This window comes from Phyllobates terribilis, unplaced genomic scaffold, assembly GCF_046119375.1.
Source record: "Phyllobates terribilis strain yellow unplaced genomic scaffold, ASM4611937v1 Scaffold_9__5_contigs__length_417890890, whole genome shotgun sequence".
NCBI lineage: Eukaryota > Metazoa > Chordata > Amphibia > Anura > Dendrobatidae > Phyllobates > Phyllobates terribilis.
This window is the reverse complement of record NW_027362769.1, coordinates 50,839,184-50,865,773: the sequence shown is the minus strand read 5'-3', so window position 1 is coordinate 50,865,773 and position 26,590 is coordinate 50,839,184. Positions and strand designations below refer to the sequence as shown.

Sequence of the window (26,590 nt, the reverse complement as noted above, 5' to 3'; positions counted from 1 at the left end):
ACAGCACCCCCTATATACGGCATGAGGAGCTCCCACACAGCACCCCCTATATACGGCATGAGGAGCTCCCACACAGCACCCCCTATATACGGCATGAGGAGCTCCCACACAGCACCCCCTATATACGGCATGAGGAGCTCCCACACAGCACCCCCTATATACGGCATGAGGAGCTCCCCACACAGCACCCCCTATATACGGCATGAGGAGCTCCCCAAACAGCACCCCCTATATACGGCATGAGCTCCCCCCACAGCCTCCCCTATATACAGCGTGAGCTCCCCCCCCCCCCCCCCCACAGCCTCCCCTATATACAGCGTGAGCCCCCCCCACAGCCTCTCCTATATACAGCATGAGGAGCTCCCACACAGCACCCCCTATATACAGCATGAGGAGCTCCCACACAGCACCCCCTATATACGGCATGAGGAGCTCCCACACAGCACCCCCTATATACGGCATGAGGAGCTCCCACACAGCACCCCCTATATACGGCATGAGGAGCTCCCACACAGCACCCCCTATATACGGCATGAGGAGCTCCCACACAGCACCCCCTATATACGGCATGAGGAGCTCCCCACACAGCACCCCCTATATACGGCATGAGGAGCTCCCCAAACAGCACCCCCTATATACGGCATGAGCTCCCCCCACAGCCTCCCCTATATACAGCGTGAGCTCCCCCCCACAGCCTCCCCTATATACAGCGTGAGCCCCCCCACAGCCTCCCCTATATACAGCGTGAGCCCCCCCCACAGCCTCCCCTATATACAGCGTGAGCCCCCCCCACAGCCTCCCCTATATACAGCGTGAGCCCCCCCCACAGCCTCCCCTATATACAGCGTGAGCCCCCCCACAGCCTCCCCTATATACAGCGTGAGCTCCCCCCACAGCCTTCCCTATATACAGCGTGAGCTCCCCCCACAGCCCCCCCTATATACAGCATGAGGAGCTCCCACACAGCCCCCCCCTATATACAGCATGAGGAGCTCCCACACAGCACCCCCTATATACAGCATGAGGAGCTCCCACACAGCACCCCCTACATACAGCATGAGGAGCTCCCACACAGCACCCCCTATATACAGCATGAGGAGCTCCCACACAGCACCCCCTATATACAGCATGAGGAGCTCCCACACAGCACCCCCTACATACAGCATGAGGAGCTCCCACACAGCACCCCCTATATACAGCATGAGGAGCTCCCACACAGCCTCCCCTATATACAGCGTGAGCGCCCCCCACAGCCTCTCCTATATACGGCATGAGGAGCTCCCACACAGCACCCCCTATATACGGCATGAGGAGCTCCCACACAGCACCCCCTATATATGGCATGAGGAGCTCCCACACAGCACCCCCTATATACGGCATGAGGAGCTCCCACACAGCACCCCCTATATGCGGCATGAGGAGCTCCCACACAGCACCCCCTATATACAGCGTGAGCGCCCCCCACAGCCTCTCCTATATACAGTGTCCCTATGTACATATGTAAACATCCCATACACATATGAAAGATGGGAAAAAAACGCATGCTCCCATTTCTCCGGTGCTCTACTCCAGTCTCCTTCATCGCGTCTGCTGTCTCACACGCTGATTGGTGGAAGAAGGAGTGGCCGGCCCCTCCTCCACCAATGAGGATGCAGATAGCGGTGACTTCGGGAAGCAGTGGACTAGCGACAGAGCATGTGCAACCTTTTGGCCGTTGTTTTCAGGCTCTTGGCTGTCTTGGGCCTCACTTTGCCCAGCTGATCTACAGAATAATGTCTTAATAATTTCAGAAGCTGTTACTTCTGATGATCTGAGAGTGCAGAGGTGGTAATCAATTTGGCGCAGGGTAGTATTGGTTACATCAGACCGTACTAATTTTAAATTGTAGCTCCCCCTTGTACGACACCTTTAATTTAGCAGAGATTATATGTATTAACAAGGGTGTTCAGCTTCAGGAGATGACAACAGTCTGTAGTCTGCTTTTTTAAGCTGGAGCTGATCAATGGGATGGCTTACTACTTTATGCATGAAGATCAGCCATCTACAGGCAATTTTCTAAGAATCAGTAAAAAATAGGGGTTTGGTAGAAGAGTGTGTTATTATTTGTATCTATGTTTTGAATTATTGATCAATCTGTTATAAGGTTTTTGTTTTTTTCTTTTCTTTGCAATAGGTGAATGAAGATGGCACTGTGTGGAGTGTGGCTGCTGGGCAGGATTATTCTCTCTTTTTAGCACATGGGAAAAATGAGTTCCAACCTCTTGTATATTATAGTGGGCCTGGAGCGGCGGACATTACCACCCATGTAGACCCAGTGCAGGCACCAGTTCAGCTGACAGAGTGTGGCCAGGTGAGCACAGTCATTTGGAAGGCTTTTAAGATAACTTGTCCCAAGCATTTCCAAGGCGTAAAAAAGGAGCAATTGATGTGGATACCATGTTGCAGTTTCCTAATTTTTGTCATATGTTCGTAGATATACGGTATAGCTATTGCAAATCACTCTGGTGCTGCTGTGAATGTAGCTTACATCTGTATGTAAAACTATCAGAAAAGATTTCATTATATATGCTCCTGAACATTGAAATTGCAACACCAAGTAGACACTGTTTGCCGCCTTAGGCTTGGTATTTGACGTCCAATTTTACTTGCATTATAAAATGGCTCAATTGGGGAAGCAGTAGTACGGCCATTTTTCCAAAGTGTCCCTAGAGCCGCTTTTCAACACTACAATGCCAGTGGTACTGTGAGCAGCCTGTGTGGCCTAAACGTGCTGCCATGGCCTGCAGCGTCTCCGGACTTGTTATAATAACCTCATTGCTAGCATGCCAAGGCATGTAAGTGCATGTAATAATAATTCAAGATGTTTTGAAAACGCTGTTTTCATCATTTCACTTCATTAACATGTCTGTCATCCTGTGATTTCCATAATTCCACGACCTATCCTTCTTGGTCTTGCAATATCAATATATATGTATGAATCTACAGTGGCATGTAAAAGTTTTTTTCTTTTTTGCATGTGATAAAAACAGATACCACATTGACAGTAAAAATGGACTCACAGACCAAAAATGGATGAAAATCAAATCTTTCACACTGATGAAAAATGATGTAGAGCACACTGCGTACAGTGGCATGTAAAAGTTTGGCCACCCCTGGTCAGAATTACTGTTATAATGAACCGTTAAGCAAGTTGAAGATGAAATGATCTCTAAAAGGCCTATGTTAAAGATGAAAAACAAAGGGTGGGGGGGAGAAGCGCTGTGCCTGTGTGAACCTGATAGATAATAAACTGGCTGTGCAAATAATGGTAGGCTGCTCACCTTAGGGGGGTTGTGCAAACCGCACAACCCAGGTGTGGAAGCCTCTGGTATACAAGGTGTTAGCTGCCGCTTATGGTGCGTGGCCTCTGATGACCGCTGTCTGTTGCCGGTCACGTGGTACCGGGTACGATTCGGGTGATGGTGACGTCATCAAGGTCCTGGTTCCAGCGAGCGCATACAGTTCCCTGCAGCTCCGAGCCACAAATCCTCTCGGGGAATGCAGAAATTGTATAGATAGATTGTGGTCAAATTCGGGCGCCAGGAACTGGATAAAGACGACTCCACCTGCAGAGCCGCCACCACATATATGGCCCACATATATGTGGTGGCGGCTCTGCAGGTGGAGTCGGTGCCAGGAACTGGATAAAGACGACTCCACCTGCAGAGTCGCCACCACATATATGGTCCACATATATGTGGTGGCGGCTCTGCAGGTGGAGTCGGCGCCAGGAACTGGATAAAGACGACTCCACCTGCAGAGTCGCCACCACATATATGGCCCACATATATGTGGTGGCGGCTCTGCAGGTGGAGTCGTCTTTATCCAGTTCCTGGCGCCCGAATTTGACCACAATCTATCTATACAATATGTTAAAGATGACACATTTCCTTTGTATTTTAGGGGGGAAAAATGTTTTTGTTTTTTGGCACAAGGTTAGAGGAGGCTGGGTTTTTATAAAGCTGGGAAATTTGCATCACCTGGTCTTTCCTAACGATGATCGTGAACAAGCCATAAACCTAACAGGCTAATTAAAGTCTGAAACCTTGATCAAAGTTATCTGAGCACACAAATCTCCAAGGGAGCCCAAATGTTTGCATCGGCCCATTTTCCTTTTTGCAATTTTTAAAATTTAAAAGATAAAAATATATTTTTTTTCCCTAAAATGAAAAGGAAATGTGTCATCTTTAACTTTAGGCTTTTTAGACATTGTTTCATCTTCAACTTGCTTAACTATATTAACAATAACAGCAATTTTTACAAGGGGTGCCCAAACTTTTACATGAAACTTTACTGTATATAATAGAACAGTTTATTACACAACAAAATTATTGAATGTTTTTTTTTCTTATGTTAGGATATCTTTTGGGTGAGCAGTGTTATGCCTATTATTTTCTGTGTGGAAATTGCTTACCCCAAATCTTTTTCACTTCAGCTAGGGTATATCAGTAGTGTCGCTGCTGGATCCAGGAGCTGTGTGGCACTTGTAGACCAAAACATGATGGGTTATATTGGAAACCTCCATGAGCTGGCGTCCTCTGAGAGGAGCTTTTATTGCCATCTGAGTGATGTGAAGTCCCAAATACTTAGGCCTCTTTTAGGACTAGGTAAGTGTCCGTTATGACGACTGGGAATACATTGCACTAATTGATTTTGATCCACAATAATGCTATTTGTATGTATCCACTTTGTATGTATTTACGAGTGTGTGTGTGTGTGTATATTAATATATGTGCATTTACATGCCTACAAAAAAAATATATGGTGCATGTAATAGTTTTTGTTTTATACCATTATTGGAACGAATTTAGAAATAATACCAATAAAGCTCAAAAATGTCATTTAACATAAGGAAATCCTGTAGTGAGTTGTAGTAGATATATGGCCTTGATTCTTGATCAAAAATGGAAGCCATGAAACCATATGAGCAAAGCATGTCCATAAATGCCAGGGAGGTAGGGGTTTCACTTGGGAATCTTTCTCATCAAGAGAATATGAACCTTGTTTTGCATTTTAAAGCGGCTGCATTCCAAATGGAAATCATTAGAGCAGTGAATGCTCTTGTATGGGGCTCTTTCCATTGAAGTCACAGAGCCCAACAAGCCGGTGACCGACACATAAGAGATGGAGAACAGGAATAACAAGACACCAATTCTCCCTGTGGATACGCTGTGAATGCTTTAAATTGGAATGCTTCTTTAATTAAAAAATCACCTTCTTATGTTGCATACACTATATGAACAAATATTCGGACACACATTTTAATTATTGAATTCAGTTTTTTTTATTGAGCCTCATTGCACCAGGGTATAAAATCCAGCCCCCGCCATACTGTCGACCTTTAGTAATTTTTGTGACAGACTGACTCTTTCTAACGACCTTGGATTCCACTATTGTGACAGGTCAGCACATGATATTTCTTCCCTCCTAAATATTCCACAGTCAATTGTGGAATTGCTTCGGACAACCGCTTGATCATGGCAGGCCACTTAAATTTAAAGATCAGTGTCGCAGAGTGCTGAGGGTCATAGTGCATAATAGTTGCCAGCACTCTGCTGACTCAGTACCTGCAGAGTCCAAACCTCCTCTGGCATTCACATCAGCACAAAAAACCTATGCGTCAGGTGCTTCATGTCATGAGTTTCCTTGGCCGAGCAGCTCCATGCAAACCTTACATCAACCAGCACAATGCCAAGCGTTGGATGTAGTGGTGTAAAGCCGCTAACGCTGCACTCTTCAACAGTGGAAACGTTCTGTTGTTTGACTAAATGCTTTTTGTCTGCTGTCCTGATGGACAAGTCTAAGTTTGACGAATGCCAGGAGAACATTACTTGCCTGACTGCATGGTGCAAATTGTAAAGTTTGGTGGAAGAGGGACAATACTAAGGAGGAGTTTTTTTTTTTAGGAATTACTCTAGGCCTGTTCTTTCCAGTGAAAGTAAATCTTAAAGGGGTTTTCTTTCTTTGAGATAAAACATTTGCTTAAAGGGGTTGTGCCACCATAAAGAATACATTTAACTAAGCAGAAAAGGTGGAATAAAAATGGTTTTGTAATATACAGTTATTAAAAGTTATGCTCCATTCAAAAATATAACAAGCTTTCATCTGCTGAAGTATGTTCCCTGGCATTATTCAATTCCGTCCTTCCAGTGGCCGATCATGCGCAGTTCCTGTCTTCATAAGGGGTCCCCCAAACTCCCCACCCCCAGTGTGCACAACGTATTCTCCCTGCACTCACAGGTCTGACAGCGAGCGCAGGGAGCATATTGTGGAGAAGCACAGAAGAGTGTCAGTGATTATTCCCCCATGCGCTCACACAGGTCTGACCTCTGGGTGAGATCGTTCTGCTTCACATGCACGCAGTCGGACCTGTGTGATCGAGGTTAGTGTCTGCCTGCAATCGTGATCACACAGGTCTGTGAAGCAGATGGATCTCACTTATAGGTCGGATCTGTGTGAGCACAGGGGGAAGAATCACTGACACGCTCTAATTCCAAGATCTATTAATAAAAATGTACTTTGTTCATGGGAAAACCCCTTTAAGGCCACGTTCACACTTTCAGTATTTGAGTTTTTTACATCATTTATAAGCCAAAACCAATAGTGGTTGAAGAATGCAGACGTGATGACGTGTTTCTATAATACTTTTCCTCTCATTGTTCCACTCCTGGTTTTGGCTTCCAAATAGTGATGTAAAAAATTCACCAAATACTCAACGTGTGCACTTGGCTTACTGCTTCAGCATACCAAGACCTTTCAGACAATTGAAGATTACAACTTTGTGGGTACAGTTTGGGGGAAGAGCTTTTTTTTGTTCCAGAAGGCATGGTTGGATGGAAAAACGTTAACGTCCTGACCCCATCCATAACCTCGGAGATGAATTAGAGCAGAGATTCTGTCTGATCACACAAATCATCTTCTGGATGAACGTGCAAAAACTCACAGGTACCTCCAAATTCTTGTAGAAATCCTCCCCAGAAAAGTGGGAGCTGTTATAGCTGCAAAAGGGCAACAAACACCAGATTAGAATTTGGATGTCATAAAATTTCCTGTAGGTGTCCACATACTTTTGTTCATAAACTGTACATAGAAGAAAACAAAATCTAACTTTATTGCACAGTAATGTTAGGTATGTTAATATACACTCCCAATCTTTTAAAAATGTAATTTTTCTATTAACTGATTATTGAAATGCTATTCTTTCTTGTTGCAGACAACCTTGGCTCTGTAACCACTGTTCAGCTGCTGCAGGACATGGCCACAAAGTTCTGCAAACTCTGCTACCTGATCGGTCAGAACGGAGCGTCACTCAGCAACTTCCTCCGTGGAGCCAAAGACGCGCGAAGCCTTTCCATTTTGGAGCATTCGAATATCTTCTTGGATAGTTACACAGAGTCAGTGTGCTGCTTTTGTTTCACACTTCCTCAGTAGTACATTTTGTGAAGGCATATTGTTCCACTTTATCACTTACTTCTGTGGGAACCTCCTTTCCACTGACTCATAACTGTTTACAGAAAAACTACAACAGCTTTTTCCGTTATACATTTTAATATCATGTTTTATCCTTGGTCTGTTTTAGATATTGCGCTTCTCTCTCCAACTTCCTGGTTATGGGAGGATTTTCTCTTCTCTCCAAATCGGCAATGTAAGTACAATGGAAGTACAATACCATGGATGTACATATGTCAGAAAAGTTTCTGGATAAATCTGTCAAAGATCACTATGTCAGCTTGCTGAGTAGTTAAATTATGTGCTTACCAATAATTAAGGTGAAGAGTCTGAGACAATGTTGTCTACTTTGAAGGGAAACTTAACTTTATTTAACTTGTGTTCCTGTTCATTTAAATATCAGCTGTTGTTCCCTATCACCTGCCATTTCTGGCTGGGTAGAGATTTTAATCTTCTGATTTTGCCTGAAGACTTTATTAACTTTGTCCCCTTTAAAGAAGCACAGATCCTTAAATCGGTTGTCTAATTCTTATATTTTTTTTTTTTTTTTTTACTTTTCCTCCATTGGCTTCTGGTACTTAAAGGAGTTGTTCACTACTTTTACATTGATGCCCTGTCTGTAGGATAGGGCATCAATGTATGATCGGCAAGGGTCCCACACGCACCCCCGCCAATCAGCTGTTATCGGTGAACAGAATGAATTGAATGGGAGGCGGATGTGCAGTACCCTGCGGCGGCCACTACAGATGGATGGCCAAGCACCGCAGGCAAGGACTTCCGGCCGGCGGCCGCTGGAACCGATGACAGCTGATCAGCTGAAGTTCTGCGTGCGGGGCCCTGGCCGATCATACATTGATGCCCTATCCTAAGGATAGGGCATCAATGTAAAAGTAGTGAACAACTTCTTTAAAATAACAAAAACAGCCTTACTATTCAACTACTGCTCCCACATAGACTCCCCACTCGGTCTTTTCTGATATGGCTGCTCTAGTGACATCAGACCGACATCACATGACTGCTGCAGCCGGTCACTAAGCTCAGAGGTGTTGCTGATGTCAACAGTACCAGACTGCTGAGTCTAGTAATTGGCTGCAGCGGTCACATGATGTCACCCCTGCAGCAGGGAGCTGGTGTGGAGCGGCAGTGGACCAACACTTTAAGAGCTGTTTCACAGACTGTCCCAATCTGTTCAGTATGCTCACCGTACTAACTCTTCATCGGAGGACCAACACTGGATGTTCATGTTGGTATCCGGTGTTGTATGTGAAGACATCATGTTACATGACTGCTGAGACATGTCATCCTGCTTGGATGTAAATATCCAGAGGTTTACCCAGGTGATGGCATAATGGGGTAGCGTAACGCTTTCTAGAGGGAGACGTGCATTGTAGTGTGCGTTATTGGTATGGCGCACTATACCACTTTTTTATTTTTTATTCTTTAAGTTGATTGGACAAAAGCGTATACCACAGACATTCAATTTGGGTTAGATGAGTTGAATATTTTTGCTTTACATGCATATATTTTATTATACTTAATTTGCTGTATATGATCTTATAATTTCAGGGACTTCTTCAGTAAAAACCAAGTCCTGGTGCAGAGTCTCTGCCACGGGACGGATGAGGGTATTTCTCTTCCTGAAACACTCAGTTCCCTCTTCTTTTTCCCGATGACCAGACTGCATGAGTATGCCAGATTATTACTGAAGCTCGCCATGTGCTTTGAAGTGGTACGTTACTACATTTTAACATTGTAGCGATAGTTATGAATGTTTCTACGCATTATTTTTATTTTTCCCTTTAGTGGACTGTGGCCACTTTGGGCCTGGTTTTCCTATATTTATTGTAATATTTTTCTTTCATAGTAGCTAGCAATTAAAGGCTTGCTTGTGACACGTCATACATTAACAAGACTCTATTAGTCTAAGTTGCAATATTTTACTTTTTTGTTTTTTTTTGTAAAAAATGAGTCTTAATAAAATGCAAGATGATGTAAGTGGCTCCTGATTTATTTAAGAGGGGCACACTTTTTAATAAATTTGGCACTTGCATTCTGCTTTGCATATTACATGCATCTTTACATATTAATATATACACCAAGGCAAATGAACATCTACTTAAATATATACACGTCATATTATTTACATATATGCACGCATACACATATTAATATATGCAGCAAGATTGGTGAACTTTCATACTTACACTATGGCCGATCAGGCAGGGGGTAGGCGTCAGTCTCGAACCTTGTGAAACCAGAAGTACAGGGAAAGATTGTATGCAGAGCCAGCACTTTTTCGGCAGCCGACACGGGCTGCACAGGACGTCCTGGCTGGAGCTAGCATCAGATGCTCTATGCACAGACGCTTCCTTAGACAATGTACTGACTCTAGCTTTATCAGATCCTTATGTACTTAGTCTGGGATGGCGGCCCAGGACCATAATAATAGTTTGGACTCTGGCCCTCTTGTAGTGGCTTTTGGCCAAATATGGATGCAGTAAAGAATTGTAGGTGGTGGGCAGTTTGGGTGTCTAAAAGCCCCACAGGATTCTCTGGCCCCAAACTATCCATATTACCAGATATCCTATACACAAATGTGCACTGAGGGACTAACCCGGGATCACATGTCCTCCAGACCTGGCCCAGCCCCCCACTGCTGACAGCCATATTACAGCTATTGCCTAGTCACTTCTGTTCTTTTGTAAGTTGGATAATAATTAGTATAGCCACCATCACATCTCCCACAGAGATGGTTGGCCAGCTTTCCCAAATACTGGGCATCTTTTGTATTTTCTTCTGTCTGTGTCTATCTCCTTGCTATGGAGTTGTGTGGCGCTTTATCTCTTGTTCCCCATTATGAAATAGTCATAGACCACCTTCTCTTTTGTTGTTAGTCATCGCCAGAGTACAAGAAGCTTCAAGACTCCAGCACAAGCTACGACGCCTTGGCCTTGACTTTAAGTAGAAAGAAGAAGGATGCTGAATACACCCTGGGATTCTGGAAGACTTTTCCAGGAAAGATGACGGTATGTCTACAACCCATTTGAGTACTATAATGACAAGCCTTTTATCTACTGTGTGTATCTATGTGATCGATGTGTTTCGGGGTGTAATTGTGCCATGATTTATAACATGTAAAATGACTTTTGCCAGGTGAGTATATTCTACAACCCCCACTCCCACCCCTTTGGGTTCTGATTAGGTTGTCTCTTCTAAGAGTCACCCTCCTCCTTATTCCACCTGTGAGTCTTCCCTTCTGTATGGTCGTTTCTTGGGTTTCTGGCGCTGTTTTGCACAGCTTCGGGGTGGTCTTTGATGACCACAGAGGGGTGCCCCCTCCTCCATTTCACTGAGCTGTCTGTTTCTTTTTCTGAACTACGGACCTCCTCCCTAACCCCCGCGCCATGCGTGCTGTGCTGCTGGGAGGCCAAACTAATAGAGGCTAGTCTTGGCAGCTACCTTTGTTCTCCCCTAGGTTGGCCTGGTGTCTCCCTTGACCCACGCTCTACCTCCTACCCGGCTCAGGGAGGTTGGAGAAGGGGCTTTCTCCCTTCTTGCTTTTTGTGTTTACTTGGAAGGAGCGGCATCTTTTTCCCACCAGTCACGAGCTTTTGCCCAACACACGTTTTTCTGGCAGAACTCCTGACCATTAGATAGGAGAGGTCAATTGAGGGAAAACTTAGAAGCTTTTTTTGCATGTAATACATGTGCTAATGTAGATGCAAACTGGTAGCTCCAAACAGTGTGTGCCACAATGTGGTCTGCAACCTCTGCATAAAGGAAATCTGTCACCAGGTATTTGCTTCCTCACCTGAGGGCAGCCTGATGTAGGAAAAGAGACCCGATTCCAGCGATGTATCGCTTAGTTTACTGGGTGCAGCAATTGTGATACAATCAGAGTTGTTAGATGTAGCCGAGCTCAGAAAGCTGCCCCTACCCACACCGCAACTTTCTGTGTACATTGTTTATTGACAGTAAGCTGCTAGACAATACTGGGGGTGGGGTTGGACCAGGATGCATGTGGGCAGCTAGACAGCACACAGCCTAATAAATGACATGTCACTGAAATCTGTGTCTCTGCCCCTAACTCATGCTGCCCTCAGATTATATAGCAAATACCTGCTGACAGATTCCCTTTTAATATGGACACCTGTTTGTAACATGCGTCATTATACAGACCCCAGGCGGGATGCATATGGAGTATGCGCCAGTATGATCTATGACTCAGGCATACATTCCTAATCTAGATATATGAGGTTGTGAGGCATACCTCCTAACTGTAGCTGCATCTACAATGCATAGAGACATAGATTCACGATTGATGGAGGCTCACGCTCCTTCACATTGAGATGTCTGTCAGTTCCAGTAGTGCTGAGACACTGGTTTCAACAAACACCTCAGCATGGCACTCATTTCAGTATAATTAATGGCTCTATGCATGAGACAAATATGGGTCCTGGCATTATGATTGTAACCATACCCAAGCCTCCCTGGTATTAGATCTCAAATAGTCAATGGAAGTTATTTGAAATGTCCATTTATACTGGGGGCAATTGATTAGGGGTGAAATTAGTAATCCATCAGCTAACCCTCTATTTAGCTTCTACAAGGGACAAATTATAAAACCTATCTTTCTGGTATGAGCCCGGTGTTGAGAACATGTAAAAGTGTATGTAACCTTTTTTTCCAGGGTTATGTGGAATCATTACTGTAAATGAAATCAAAATATAGTAAAAAAATGCACAAATTATGCTTTTAATATATACAAGATCATTCCTGTTCAATTATTTTCCCCTCCCTGCTGTGTTATACAGATTTTCCTAGTGGTGTACACTTTGTGACTCTTTTTATATTGAATTTGGAAGTATCACAATACTTGTCAGTCATAGATTCTCTTCTCTCCACTGAAACAGTATGCACATTCGACCAATCCAAGCATGTGTGTCAGGAGGAACAGCTTTTGGAGGTGTAGAGGCACCTTTAGTTACTGCTATATGATATTACTATACAGAGCCTAGTGTATAGAAGACACTTCCTATAAAGCAAATCACTATGGCAAGATCTGTGAACCAAGGAAGAATGGGAGTAATACAATACAGAAATTACTGAAATGTTTTGTATGCAAACAAGTTAAGTTTACATATAACATTATCTTTGAGTGTTTTCTAAATTTTGTAATAAAAAAAGTTACAGTATAATACAGGTTCATTGTTAGAATCTGAATACACTTGGGTAAACCCTGTTCCAAGCTTTCTATAGGATTCGGTGAAAAAATATGGACCTATCATCCCTAAATAATGCTGCCAACCTTCACCATGTAAGCTGAAGTTTCCCATGGATTTTAACTTAATAATAATAAAAATAATAATAATATTATTATTATTATTATTATAGCGCCATTTATTCCATGACACCTTACATGTGAAGAAAGGGGTATACATAGCAAAAACAATTACAATACTCTTGAACAAAAATTAGTTTTCGACTGGTACAGAAAGAGAGGACTCTGCCTGCGAGGGATCACAATCTACAACATATGAATGACATTCCCAGTGTATGCCACCATATCGCCCCCATGAATATCGCCAACCACCACCCTTGCCCATTAAATGCAATTTATTCCCGTCTGCAGCTAAAACAGTCTCACAATTGCTCCTACCTCAAATCTACTCCAAGACGCCATGCCATTCCTACATTAGTATTACTTACGTTATTATAATTATGACCCGCTCCTTAGAAGAAGCAATGGCACTTAAGGCCTGGAGGTGAAGGACTCTGTGTCGGTACTCTCCTTTGCTGTGATTTTTGTGTGAATTTTATTTGAACATATTGAGTGTACTTGACTTGCCATCAGCATATATTGTTTCTTATGGATATTATGATACATGACTTCTATAAGGAGTATACCTATTTTGGATTAGTTTATATTTAACATTTTAATGTAGTTTAACTTTTTTAATATTATTCATCAGTTTTTGCTTAGTGCAGTATGCTGATAATAGATCAGGACTCATGTTTGGCATATATTTAAGTATGCTACTAATGTGTGTTGGAGTTACCAACTCATTCTAGACCCATTCTATTTATTATTGATGAAGCTCACCACTCTCATCATATTTTTAGATGTCTGGAAATTAATTGTGATTATTTGAATTAATAAATTAGTCTGTACTATATTTTGTGTTGACATCCTTCTAGGTTTTGTATCATTTATAATTATTGTATAGCTTAGTAGCTTACATATTGTAAACTATTGAGTCACTTTTTTGCTTACTTTTTTATCTTTTTTTTTTTCTTCAGGATTCTTTACGGAAACCCGAAAGACGCCTGATATGTGAAAGCAGCAACCGTGCGTTGTGTTTGCAGAATGCTGGACGCTTTTCTGTCAACTGGTTCATTCTCTTTAATGACGCCTTGGTTCATGCCCAGGTGAGGGCTTGTTTCTGAATGGATATTGTTTGAAACCACATTAAGTGTGCATCATAATGTACCAACAACACTTGGCATTGCACATTTAGAGATCCACAAGAGCAAACTTATTAGGGTATGTGCACACGCGTGTTTTTTCTGCACCAAAATCTGCATGAAATCTGCTGATAACTTTTCTCTGGCAGGAGATTAGCTGCGTCCAAAAACGCTGGTTTTGCCGTGTTTTTTTCACTGTCCTTCTGTCTCTATTTAGTAATGCACATAAAGTTCTGTGAAAAAAAGACTCCCATTCTATTTTGCCATAAAAAACGCTGCAACTATGCAGCAAAATATGCAGGTGCGAATTTTGGTGCATTTTTGCTGCGTATTTATAGCGTTTTTTCATCCCACTTCCCAAACCCCCCCCCTCCCCCTATTACTTGCTATGAGTGAAAAAATGCAGGAAGAAGTGATGTCACTTCTTTCAACGTTTTTCTAATCAATGAAAATACGCAGGAAACAAAAAGCAACAAGTGAGAACAGTGAATTCTAGTTTCTCATAGACTTTGTTGGTACTGCCAGACGCAGCTGAAAATTTACATAAAAATCTGCAGCAAATACGCAGCAAAACACAACGTGTGTGCACATACCCATAGGAAGTAATGGGTGGTCAAAAATAAGCACCAAAATACGCACGTTTTTGACGCAGCTAATCTCCTGCCTTTAAGGGCGACGCTCACTTCTGCATCAAGATATGAACGGTGCCAATTACATTGTATCCACACATACCTGTCTGGTGTTTGTGCACAGATCCCAGCAGGTGTGTGGCAAAGCAATGCCATGGCACCTAACTACCAACACTGCAAAATGTCAGCTTCATACAATTATTGATTTATGAGTGTAAAGTTCTTACAAATTAATTGCAAAGATAAAAGGGATTGTCTCACAAATACTTATGGCACATCCTAAGGATAGGCCATAAATGTCTGACAGATACAGGTCCCATATCTGAATCGTCAGAATGGGTTTTCCCTTTCTGGCTGGCATCTGACAATCAATGTGTGGAGAGGTGGCGGCTCATGCACCGGCTTTCTCCGTTCACTGCTATGGGGGTGACAAATACAGACAAGAGTACTTGCTCAGCTGTACTTAGAATTCCTATAGTAATGAACGGACAACGTCCAAAACCGGTGAAGTTGGGTACCCCTTCATGGAGATGGGTATCTGTCCCAGAGGTTGTACCCACGTCGGTCAGACTACATGGTTTATCCACTGTAAATGCTATGTCTCTTGTGAAACAACCCTCTTTAACCTTTTCGCTCCAGAGCCTGCTTTCACCCTCCTGACAAAGCCAATTTTTTTCATTTTTGACCAGTCACTTTATTAGGTTATAACTCTGGAACGCTTCAACGTGTCCCAGTGATTCTGAGATTGTGTTTTTTTTGTTTTTTTCATGACAACTTTACCACTAACATGTACTACAATTTATGTCAATATTTTTTTGTTTATTTGTGAAAATATTGGAGTTCTGGTAAAAAAAAAAAAAAAAAAAAAATGTTGAACATTTCACAATTTTCAAACTTTTAATTTCTATGCCCTTAAACCAGAACGTTATATCACACAAAATAGTTAATAAATAACATTTCCCATATGTCTAGTTTACACCACCATCATTTCTGAAACATATTTGTTGGGACATTAGAAGGGTTAAAAGTTCATCTGCAATTGCTCATTTTTCCAATAAAATTTACAAAACCAATTCTTTTAGGGGCCTCCTCACGTTTGAAGTGACTTTGAGTGGCCTATGTGACAGAAAATACCCAAAAGTGACACCATTCTAAAAACTGCACCCCTCAATGTGCTCAAAACCATATTTAATAAATTTATTAACCGTCCAGGTGCTTTACAGGCATTAAAGCACTATGGAAATAAAATAATAAATTTTACTTATTTCCACTAAAATGTTACTTTAGCCCTAAATTTTGCATTTTTACAAGAGTAATAGGAGAAATTGCACAGTCCATTTTCTCCTGAAGACGTTGATACCCCATATGTGGTGGAAACTACTGTTTGTGCGCACAGCAGGGATCGGAAGGGAAGGATCGCAGTTTGACTTTTGTAACGCAAGATTGGCTGAAATAGATATCAGACGCCATGTCTCGTTTGCAGAGCCCCTGATGTGCCTAAACAGTGGAAACCCACCACTATTGACCCCATTTTGGAAACTACACCCCTCAAGAATTTATCTAGATGTGGGGTGAACATTTTGAACCACAGGTGCTTCACAGAATTTTATAACGTTCATTTTTTCATGCAAAAATGTTGCTTTAGCCCCAAATTTTTTTTATTTACACATGGTTAACAGGAGAAATCGGACCACAAAATTTGTTGTGCAATTTCTACTAAGTATGCCGATGCCCCATATGTGGTAGAAAACTGCTGTTTGGACGCATGGACGGCTCAAAAGGGAAGGGACGCCATTTTGGCTAGAATAGGTTGCGGACACAATGTTACGTATGAAGAGACGTTGACATGCCAAAACAGGAGAAACCCCTAGTGACCCCATTTTGGAAAGTGCACCTCTCAAGGAATTCATCTAGGGGAGTAGTGAGTATTTTTAACCCTCAGGCGATTCACAGAATTGTATAACTTTTGGGCGGAGTAAATTAAATATTACCATTTTTTTCCCCTTCTCCCATGACAGCACCACCTAAGAGAGGGTATCCGTCCACCAAGGACAGGAACCTACTGAATAAAACGGCGGTACCTCTCTTCCGCATTAGTTTTGTTTCCTGTCCTTGATGGGAGCCTCTCTAGGTGGTACCTCGTACCTGTCGTGGGGTCTGGAGTGGATCCCAGGATCGATGCGGACTGGAGGCCGTGAAGAGACAGCAGATGGCCTTCTGTTCCCAGCCCCATCTTGCTGTGCCTGGGTCTGCGTGCGGGGGAGGGGCGCCTTCCGGGGTCCTCTCCCGCGTGCGCCGTGTCCTGCAGCCGGGTCTGCACACGCACGATGGTCGTGGCTGGGCGGGCCGGCAGGCAGGCCTTCCGGGCTGTGCACGTGCGAGGTCGAGTCGCGCCCTGAATAATATATATGTATTTTATTATAAATTTAAAAAAAAAAAAATAAAATAATTAGATTAATGGAAAAGAGAGCACACTGCTTCTGGAAGGGGTGGAGCCCCTTATGCTTTTAAGCTGTCAAGATGGCGGTGTCTGCATCCCCGTCATCATGAGTGAGGAGCCGCAGTCATCTGGGCAGGAGCTGTCACCGCCGCAGGAGGAACAGCAGCAGCCACAAGCGCCTAAACAGCGTAAACAGGTCAAGCAAAATGTGAGACAACCGGAGCAACGGGAGTCTTCCCATCAGAGCCACAGCAGTCGGGGTCGTACGAGTGCCGGCAGAACCAGTCAGAAGAAATCTCGTGAATCCTCCTGCGCCAGATGGGAGCGTTCATGTGAACGGCAACCACCGCCTCCGTTACCCTAGTCTGAACGTCAGTGTGATGAGTGATCTTCGTGAAAGTTCACCTTAGTAATGTGCTCTTCTCTGTTTTTTCTCTTTTCTCTCCTTTCATTTCCTTCTGGTTGTTAGGAACCAAAAAAGAGTAGTTCCAAAAATAAGAATAAGGAGTGTGCATTATGTAATGATAGCCTTCCCAGCTCCTACGCTAAGAACCTTTGCTCTGATTGTATACTGAAAACTATAGCGGAGGAGTCCCCTAGTTTTCTATGAACTTAAAAACTTTAATCCAGACAGAGGTCAGGGATTCCTTAAAGAACTTGCGCACATTCCCAGTTAATGAGAGGATCAAGACTCTTATAGATAGGGAATGGGAAAAACCAGAGAGGAAAGGCCAGCTGCCTTCTTCTAAGCGGAGATACCCCTTTGAAGAGGAGGATGCGGCTACGTGGGACAAAACCCCTAAAATTGATGTGGCCATCGCGAAGTCCTCAAAAAGATCCACACTACCCTTTGAGGATTTGGGGGCCCTAAAAGATCCGCTTGATAAAAAGGCTTAGTATTTTTTAAAGCAGGCCTGGGAGTCCTCAGCAGGGGCTCTGAAACCAGCAGTGGCAGCCACCTGCACCGCCAGGTCTATGATGATCTGGCTTCAACAGTTAGAGGACCAGATCAAAGGGAATGTCTCTAGAGAGAAAATTCTGTCGGGTCTGCCTCTTTTGCAGGGGGCGGCTGCATTCCTTGCAGATGCATCGGCTGGGTCAGCAGATCTTTCTAATGCAGCCCGCAGGGCATTATGGCTCAAGAGCTGGCCAGGGGATGTGCAGTCAAAATCTAAACTCTGCTCAATCCCTTGCGAAGGGGACTTACTTTTCGGGAAGGCCTTAGATGACATCCTGGATAAGGCAGCGGACAAGAAACATGGGTTTCCTTCTGTGTCTGCTCCCCGATATAAGAGATCCTTTTGGAAGAGGAAATACAATCGGAGCAAGTTTCCTAGAGACCAAAGTGGTTGGAGAGACAGGAAGCCGAATAACATAGGCTTCATGTTCGGGGGTCCATCCTCTGAGAGTAAGAAAACCCCTAAGTGACGGACCTCCCCAGGTGAGAGGAAGGTTGTCCCTCTTCCTTCCCGCCTGGGAAAAAATATCGTCCAGTGCTTGGATTTTAGGGATAATCAGGAGGGGGCTGAAGTTGGAGTTCAAAAACATTCCCAGGAACACCGTCAGGATTTCAGCCCCCAGAGGCCTAAGGGAGCAGATGGCCCTGCAACAGGAAGTACTCACTCTGGTTGTGAAGGGGGTTCTAGTAGAAACACCTGTACCCGAGCATGGGAGAGGGTTTTACTCAACTCTCTTCCTACTAAAGAAACCGGATGGCTCCTTCAGAACCATTGTCAACTTGAAGAAGCTGAACGACTATTTGATTTACAGGCCATTCAAAATGGAATCAATAAAATCGGCCATAAAAATGTTGTTTCCAGAATGCTATATGTGCGTCCTCGATTTGAAGGACGCCTACTACCACGCCCCAATCTTTCCTGCACACCAACAGTTTCTGAGGGTATCTGTGCGGTTCGGCAAGCACATAAGGCATTTTCAGTTTGCAGCTCTTCCCTTTGGCATCTCCATGGCTCCAAGGGTTTTCACAAAAATTATCCTGGAGGTCACAGCGCATCTAAGGGAGAAAGATATCCTAGTCATCTCTTACCTGGACGATTTTTTAGTGGTGGGCAGATCAAAACAGCTCTGCGCACTGGCTCTGGCAGAAGTCATGGCCAGTCTAAATGGCCTGGGGTGGATGTTAAACTTTAGAAAAATCGAGACTAGAACCATAAAAGGTTCAGTCATTCCTGGGTCTCATTTTGGACTTGGAAAACCAGACCTGGTTTCTTCCAGAGGTCAAGAAACTGAAGATCAGCTCCCTCATATCACGCGTAATCCACAATCCATCCATGACATTGAGGAATGCAATGTCTCTATTGGGTACAATGACATCTTGTATCCCAGCAGTTCAGTGGGCCCAGTTCCATACCAGACGTCTTCAGCAGGAGATCCTGACAGCAGACAGACGTCTGAGGTCGCCTGGATGTAAGAATATCCCTTTCGAGTTTAGTAATCAACTCGCTGGAGTGGTGGATGAATCCGGAAAATCTATCTCTGGGAGTTCCTTGGTCTTTCCAGGTGTCTGATGCGATTACGACAGACGCAAGCGCAGAAGGCTGGGGAGCTCACCTGAGAGATCATTCAATACAAGGCCTCTGGTCGGACAGCGAGACGGGTCTCTCCTCCAACATGAGGGAGCTGTTGGCAGTCAGAAATGCGCTAGTAAAGTTCAGTTCTCTTCTTCAGGGTCATCACATCCGGATAATGTCGGACAACCGAAAGACAGTCGCCTACATCAATCATCAGGGGGGTACCAGATCCCTCCCTCTGATGTTAGTAGCGGACCAGATCCTTCGCTTTGCGGAGAGTCATCTATTTACGCTCTCGGCGCTGCATATAAGAGGAGAGGAGAACGTAAAAGCCGATTTTCTAAGTCGACACATCTTGAGACTAGGAGAATGGGAATTGAATCCAGCGGTATTCCAGCAGATTGTCGGCCGATGGGGACAACCTCAGATAGATCTGTTTGCGAACAAACACAATCTGAAGACCAAAATCTTTTGCTCCCTGAATCCAAAGGAGATGACGTTTGCGGTAGACGCGCTGCAAATTCCTTGGGACTTTACCCTGGCCTATGCCTTTCCCCCCTCTAATGCTGATCCCTACTATCCTGAGGAAGATCCAAGAAGAACAGGCAAGGGTTATATTGATCGCCCCGTTTTGGCCCAAGAGACCATGGTTCACTTGGATGATGAGAATGTCCCAGGCGGATCCATCGGTTCTTCGGACACCCCAGAATCTCCTCAGGCAGGGCCCAGTCTTCCATCCCCAAAGATCGGGCTTGCATTTGACTGCCTGGATTTTGAAAGGTCACTACTAACGCAGGAGGGGTTCTCTCCAGGTCTAGTTACTACTCTACTGGCGAGTAGGAAGCCGGTGACTACTAGGATCTATGGCAGAACCTGGGCTAAGTTTCTGTCTACCTCGGGTCAGTCTGCCAAAGGTAGGGTTCCTTTGGGGCCATCCTGGAATTCCTTCAGAAAAGCTTAAGCATGGGGTTAGCCACCAGTACCCTTAAGGTACAAGTATCGGCTCTGGGGGCATTATATAATTACGACTTGGCAGCGAATAGGTGGATCATCAGATTCATTAAAGCTTGCAGTAGATCTAGACCTATTCCTACTCCAAGGATGCCTCCTTGGGACCTTAATCTGGTTCTAGAAGCACTAACCAAGTCGCCCTTAGAGGCAGCTTCGGAGAAAATTCTCACCTTTAAAAACAGCCATGCTGGTAGCTCTAACTTCAGCTCGTAGGGTTAGTGATCTGCACGCGCTGTCAGTTAACCATCCGTATACGCAAGTGTGTATGGATAGAGTAATCTTAAGACCAGATCCGGCCTATCTTCCAAAAGTGGCCTCCAAATTCCATAGGACACAAGTAATTACTCTCCCTTCCTTCTATCCTGACCCTAGGGATTCGGAGGAACAAAAACTTCACACTCTAGATGTTAAGAGGGTATTAGTCCAGTATTTGGAGGTAACGAAGGCCTGGAGAAAAAGTGACGCCTCATTCATTTCATTTCAGGGGGCTAGGAAAGGGCTTAAGGTTACAAGGGGGACCATAGCTAGGTGGGTCAGGGACACCATTGGCTTAACCTACTCTTCTAGCAATCTGCCAGTTCCAGAGAACCTGAAGGCCCACTCCACCAGAGCTGTAGCTGCTTCCTGGGCGGAGAAAGCGGGTGTGCCCATCGACATCATATGTAAGGCTTCAACTTGGTCATCCCCCTCTACATTTTACAAGCATTACCGTCTTGACCTTTCCTCTTCTACTGATCTGTCCTTTGGGAGGAAGGTGTTGCAAGCGGTGATCCCTCCCTCTGGTGTGTGATCTCTCTAAATCTCTCAGGTAGTGCTGTCATGGGAGAAGGGGAAAAGATCCTAGTTACTTACCGGTAACGGGATTTTACAGAGCCCATGACAGCACCCTATTAATTCCCTCCCCTTTATCACTTATGGTGTGCACTTCTTGGGGTGTTTTATTAAGAAATTGTTAGGTTAGTACATAACTGCCACCTATTTTTCGGAGGCCCTCTCATGCTCTGAAACAAAAACTGATGTGGAACAGAGGTACCGCCTTTTTATTCAGTAGGTTCCTGTTCTTGGTGGGCGGATACCCTCTCTCAGGTGGTGCTGTCATGGGCTCTGTAAAATCCCGTTACCGGTAAGTAACTAGGATCTTTTCCACTAAAATGTTGCTTTGGCCCCAAGTTTGTAATTTTTAAAAGGCGTAATAGGAGAAAACGAATAGTACAATTTGTTACACAATTTCTCCTGAGTACGCCAAAACCCTAGAAGTGGTCGAAAACTACTTTTGATGCACTGTGCAAAGCTCGGAAGGGAAGGAGCGCCATATTGGAGTTCAGATTTTGTTGTTAAGGTTTGAGGGTGCCATGTCACATTGGCAGAGCCCCTGAGGTACCAGAACAGGAGAAACCCTCCATAAGTGACCCCATTTTAGAAACTACACCTTTTTACTAATTCATCTGGGGGTACAGTGATCATATTGACACCACAGGTGTGTCACAGAATTGTATAATTTTATACCATTGGGCAGTGGGCATCACTATTGATCACGGCATCTAGAAGATAACACAGGGTTAACATCATTGGGGCCTGAGCCAATCAGGTCCCGATGATATCACCAGCCAGTTATTGCTCTGCACTGGAATCCAGCACTGCAAGACCGTAGAGAAATGTGCTGCTCAAAGCCCAGCAAGCGCCCACGTCTATTTACAGTCGGCGGTAGTAAAGGGGTTAAGAACTACAAATTCTTAGGAGTAATAGGTACTCTATACAGCTGGTACGCATTTGTTTTTCTTATACTCTATACAGCTGGTACGCATTAGTTTTTCTTATACTCTATACAGCTGGTACGCATTTGTTTTTCTTATTCCATGTTATCCACTTTTTCTCCAGTTCTCTACACATCATATATTTCCACTTTCTACGCTCTGGGCGGAGACTGTAACGGAAGAAGTTGCCGGAATGTGGGTATTGTAGCAAAAATCCATTTATTTTGTGTTCTAAAAATGAGCATGATGTCTGTCTGATTTACTAAAGTAGCGTCCTCAGGGAGGGTTAAATGGCTGTGCTTCGATTTTGGAAGCTGTCCATGTATCTACTTAATGTTTTATTTCCTTCTCTAGTGAAACCGGTGATGTATATTTTAAGCTCTGCATTGGTAATTACAGTATAACTGTCAGGAAAACACTGTTCACAATGTTAACCAAAAGACTAATTATTTTTTTTATACTTTCTGGCAAAATTTTAGACCATTTCATTCATTTACATTTGCAAACTTGTTTGTTTTACATGCATTGGAGTGATCTAGGTCTGTATGGCTTGTACATCTTCGTATGTTTTGCCTCTAGCCATTAGGTGTATAACTATGCACTTTTTTTTGTTTGTTCTAGAAATTGTTTAAAGATCACAACCCCAGAGGAACAACTCACTTTGGTTGCTTTATCACCTCAAGAAAAGGTATGAAGCAGGTTGTGTATTTGCTACACCTCTTGAATTATGTTTAACAAAAAAAGCTAATGATACTTTTGAAGCCAAAACAAACAGATGTACATTTTTCTTTTAAATCTGGTGTTTATTTTATTTATTTTTTTACTAATTTTCCAAAAATAAAAACATTACAAACAAGGTGTCATACACCTCCCATCCCAAACCCTCCCTCTAATAAAATGCAATACTATAAATCAGGTACGATTGTAAATGTCACAGTACAGACAGGTAGAATTCTGCACTGAGATATGAATAGCCTTCTCGTTGCTGGTTACCAGATGTAAATTTTAAAGTGAAATAAAATCTACTGATTTTTGCAAATTATTGAAGAATTGATTTAAAAATTCCATTCCTGTAAAACAGTATAGTTGTATAGATTTTTTTTTTGTATGTTATTGCAGACCAAGTGGCTTCGAGCAATAAGTCAGGCAGTGGACCAGGCTCTGCGAGGAGTATATGAGCCTTCACCTACCACTAGCGGGAGCATTATAAGACAGGATCCTCCTCTATCACGCAGCGCCAAATACACCTACTACAAGGATGCACGACTGAAAGACGCAACGTATGAGGGCCGCTGGATATGTGGAAAGCCACATGGCAGGTATATGTGGCTCTTAATAGGGGCATTTGCAGGGAGTTTGTATGTGCACCCCATACTTGAATTGGTTGCACACACCAATATGATGGCTTCCTATGGAACTGGTCTGAAGAGAAACACCTCTGGGTGAAGATGGGCATGAATATAAGGAACTTACTTGCCAGTTTCTACAATATTATGTCTTGTCGGTGGCTTCCACCTCTCATGTTTGCCATCAGTAGGACTTTTGGAAATAGAAATGCATCCGACCAAACGTCGGCGAACTTTGTGCTATGTATTTTCTTTCATTCATATTTGAAAAATGTGGCTTTCCCTGTCTTTGATAAGGAAGATGTTCCAGTTTGCAGCAAGGAATGAAAAAACAATTACATGATGAGTTATAGCCACGGGTTACTTATTACTTTTGCTGTTTTCTAGAGGTGTGTTGAGCTGGCCAGATGGAAGAATATACACTGGAGAGTTTCGCAATGGCTTGGAAGATGGGTAAGTAGTGTTATTAGAACACTGAGAATAGCACCGATATTTACTCACATAAGTTGTTGTGCAATTTTCCTATTACAACTATGTATTGCTTAATCCTTAAAGGAAGATTTTAAATGACCATGATGAGTTATTTGACATTTACAATATAGATAATGGCGTTGACAAAATAATATACCTTCCGTGTTCACAGGTATGGAGAGTATATAATACCCAGCAAAGCCTTAAAAAAGAATGATCGCTATCTCGGCAATTGGAAGGACGGCAAAATGTGTGGTCAGGGCACCTTCTGGTAATAACCAATGAAGTTACCAAAATGTTTCTAATGGTGTTTTCATCCTCAAACATTGTCACAATGATTTGATGGTTCCAGTTATTTTAGAAAGCAATACTTTGTGTCACAGGTATGCAAATGGAGAAATATATGAAGGTTGCTTTCAGGATAATAATCGGCATGGACACGGGCTTCTTCGGAGCGGCAAATTGACCTCCTCATCTCCTAGCATGTTTATTGGACAGTGGGTAATTGATAAGAAGACTGGTTATGGGGTCTTTGATGATATCACAAGGTAATTGGCCGTGTTCTATTTGATGCAGATTTTATTTTAGAATATAATCATTATTCACATTTTCTATGCTGTTTAGTATGTATTATTAATTGGTGATGAACCTGGTGACTAAAACTGCACATAGACCTTAGACTTCATTCTCATTTGCAAGTTTACAAAACATTTGCATAGTTAAATTGCAAATAGAAATATTTCCCAGAGATGAGCAGTGTTAGAGATGTGCCTTGCAGTCATCCAACCCTTTCCTCCACCATATGTTGTACATCAATATCTACATTTAGATATGCTTGTTGAAATTGACAACTAGGGGTTACTAATGTGTGTACATGAGTACAGGTGCTTCTCACTAAATTAGAATATCATCAAAAAGTTAATTTATTTCAGTTCTTCAATACAGAAAGTGAAACTCTTATATTATATATAGTCATTACAGACAGAGTGATCTATTTCAAGTGTTTATTTCTGTTAATGTTGATAATTATGGCTTACAGCCAATGAAAACAAACATCATTATCTCAGTAAATTAAAATAAGTAACAAAAAACACCTGCAAAGGCTTCCTACGTGTTTAAAAAGGTCCCTTAGTCTGTTTCAGTAGGCTCCACAATCATAGGGAAGACTGCTGACTTGAAAGATGTCCAGAAGGCAGTAATTGACTCACCCACAACCCAGCATCCACTGCAGGGACCGCATCACTGTTGTCATGCCTCACTTGACGTGACCTCAGCGACGGGTAACGTGATGCCTGTGAGCAGCCAGCGATAGCGCCGCTCACAGGCAATAAAGACACAGCAAGGTAATTACAAAACGTCTTATAATCACAGGGTTTATACACTGGGGGACTCTTAAAAACTATTGGACAACTTCTTTAATAAATATCATGGTTAGCCCGCAACTTTGTCTAAGTTTTTAATTTTGTCCCTCTGTGTATTTGAGTTTGACATGCTACTGAGATATAAAAGTGGGAAAAAATGTAAATAGGGTTTGTTGGTATTTGAAAAATAAGCCAAGTTAAAAAAAGAAAAGTTTGTTTAGATTAATAATTTGGTGGCACAAAAAATACATTTGTTTAAAAAAAAAAAAAAAAAAAGTTATTGTTCAAAAGTAGTAATGAATTAAAACAAAATGTATAAATTTGACATTACCATCATTGCATCCATCCTTAGCACAACGTTAATGTGTCATTCACACCTTATGTAAGCTACGCAGAAATGCTGTTGGCCCTCAGTAAGGCTGGGTGGAAAAAAAAACCTAATGTCTATGTTCTCTCTTTATTGTTCCCGGTGAACACCTGCTTGGTGCTGCGTCTCTATACTTTAGTAAAAATGACTTGTTGTTTTGCCAGGGGAGAAAAATATATGGGGCTCTGGCAAGATGACCTACGGCAAGGCATCGGGCTTGTGGTGACTCAGTTTGGTTTATACTATGAAGGAGCCTTTAGTCTGAATAAGATGATGGTGAGTGTATACGTAAATGTGTCCTAACCACAAACGCTTACCTGGAAAGCAGCCAGATGGAACACATCTGTCTTCTTTTCCTTGGAGCTGTGGATTGGGGCAGCGTATCTTAACCACTACTTATAGTTTTCACTATTCTGTTCTGAATACACCATATGGTGACCTGTGTGTTCATAGTATGTATGAAATGTAGAGAAGCGTGCAGTCATACATTGTGTCAAGTCACAAGTTGTTTTCTTTTTTTTTCTTTTCTTTTTGCCTGCTGATTTCCTTCTTATAGAAGGCTCACCTATATATCTTTTATCTATGTGTGTTAGGGAACTGGCGTTCTTCTCTCTGAAGATGACACCGTTTATGAAGGAGAGTTTTCAGATGACTGGACGCTGAATGGAAAGGTGACATTTATTTTGTTATCTAGTGAGTAGTCGTCATATATTGCTGTCAATTACTA

The 26,590-nt window shown here is 43.0% G+C and overlaps 1 protein-coding gene across 3 annotated transcripts in view; it reads left to right on the top strand.

Annotated features, from left to right (window-relative positions):
- The window catches only part of ALS2 (alsin Rho guanine nucleotide exchange factor ALS2), a 73,165-nt gene that overhangs the window by 28,992 nt on the left and 17,583 nt on the right, over positions 1 to 26,590 (top strand). For all 3 annotated transcript variants that reach the window (XM_073646447.1, XM_073646448.1, XM_073646446.1), the window contains exons 9-23: positions 2,174 to 2,350; positions 4,475 to 4,646; positions 7,253 to 7,433; positions 7,619 to 7,684; positions 9,055 to 9,217; positions 10,383 to 10,514; positions 13,789 to 13,917; positions 22,443 to 22,513; positions 22,940 to 23,006; positions 23,438 to 23,637; positions 24,052 to 24,117; positions 24,308 to 24,406; positions 24,519 to 24,683; positions 26,028 to 26,139; positions 26,457 to 26,534. In XM_073646447.1, coding sequence (XP_073502548.1) covers positions 2,174 to 2,350; positions 4,475 to 4,646; positions 7,253 to 7,433; positions 7,619 to 7,684; positions 9,055 to 9,217; positions 10,383 to 10,514; positions 13,789 to 13,917; positions 22,443 to 22,513; positions 22,940 to 23,006; positions 23,438 to 23,637; positions 24,052 to 24,117; positions 24,308 to 24,406; positions 24,519 to 24,683; positions 26,028 to 26,139; positions 26,457 to 26,534 — 1,878 coding nt within the window. The remainder of the gene's footprint in view (positions 1 to 2,173; positions 2,351 to 4,474; positions 4,647 to 7,252; positions 7,434 to 7,618; positions 7,685 to 9,054; positions 9,218 to 10,382; positions 10,515 to 13,788; positions 13,918 to 22,442; positions 22,514 to 22,939; positions 23,007 to 23,437; positions 23,638 to 24,051; positions 24,118 to 24,307; positions 24,407 to 24,518; positions 24,684 to 26,027; positions 26,140 to 26,456; positions 26,535 to 26,590) is intronic.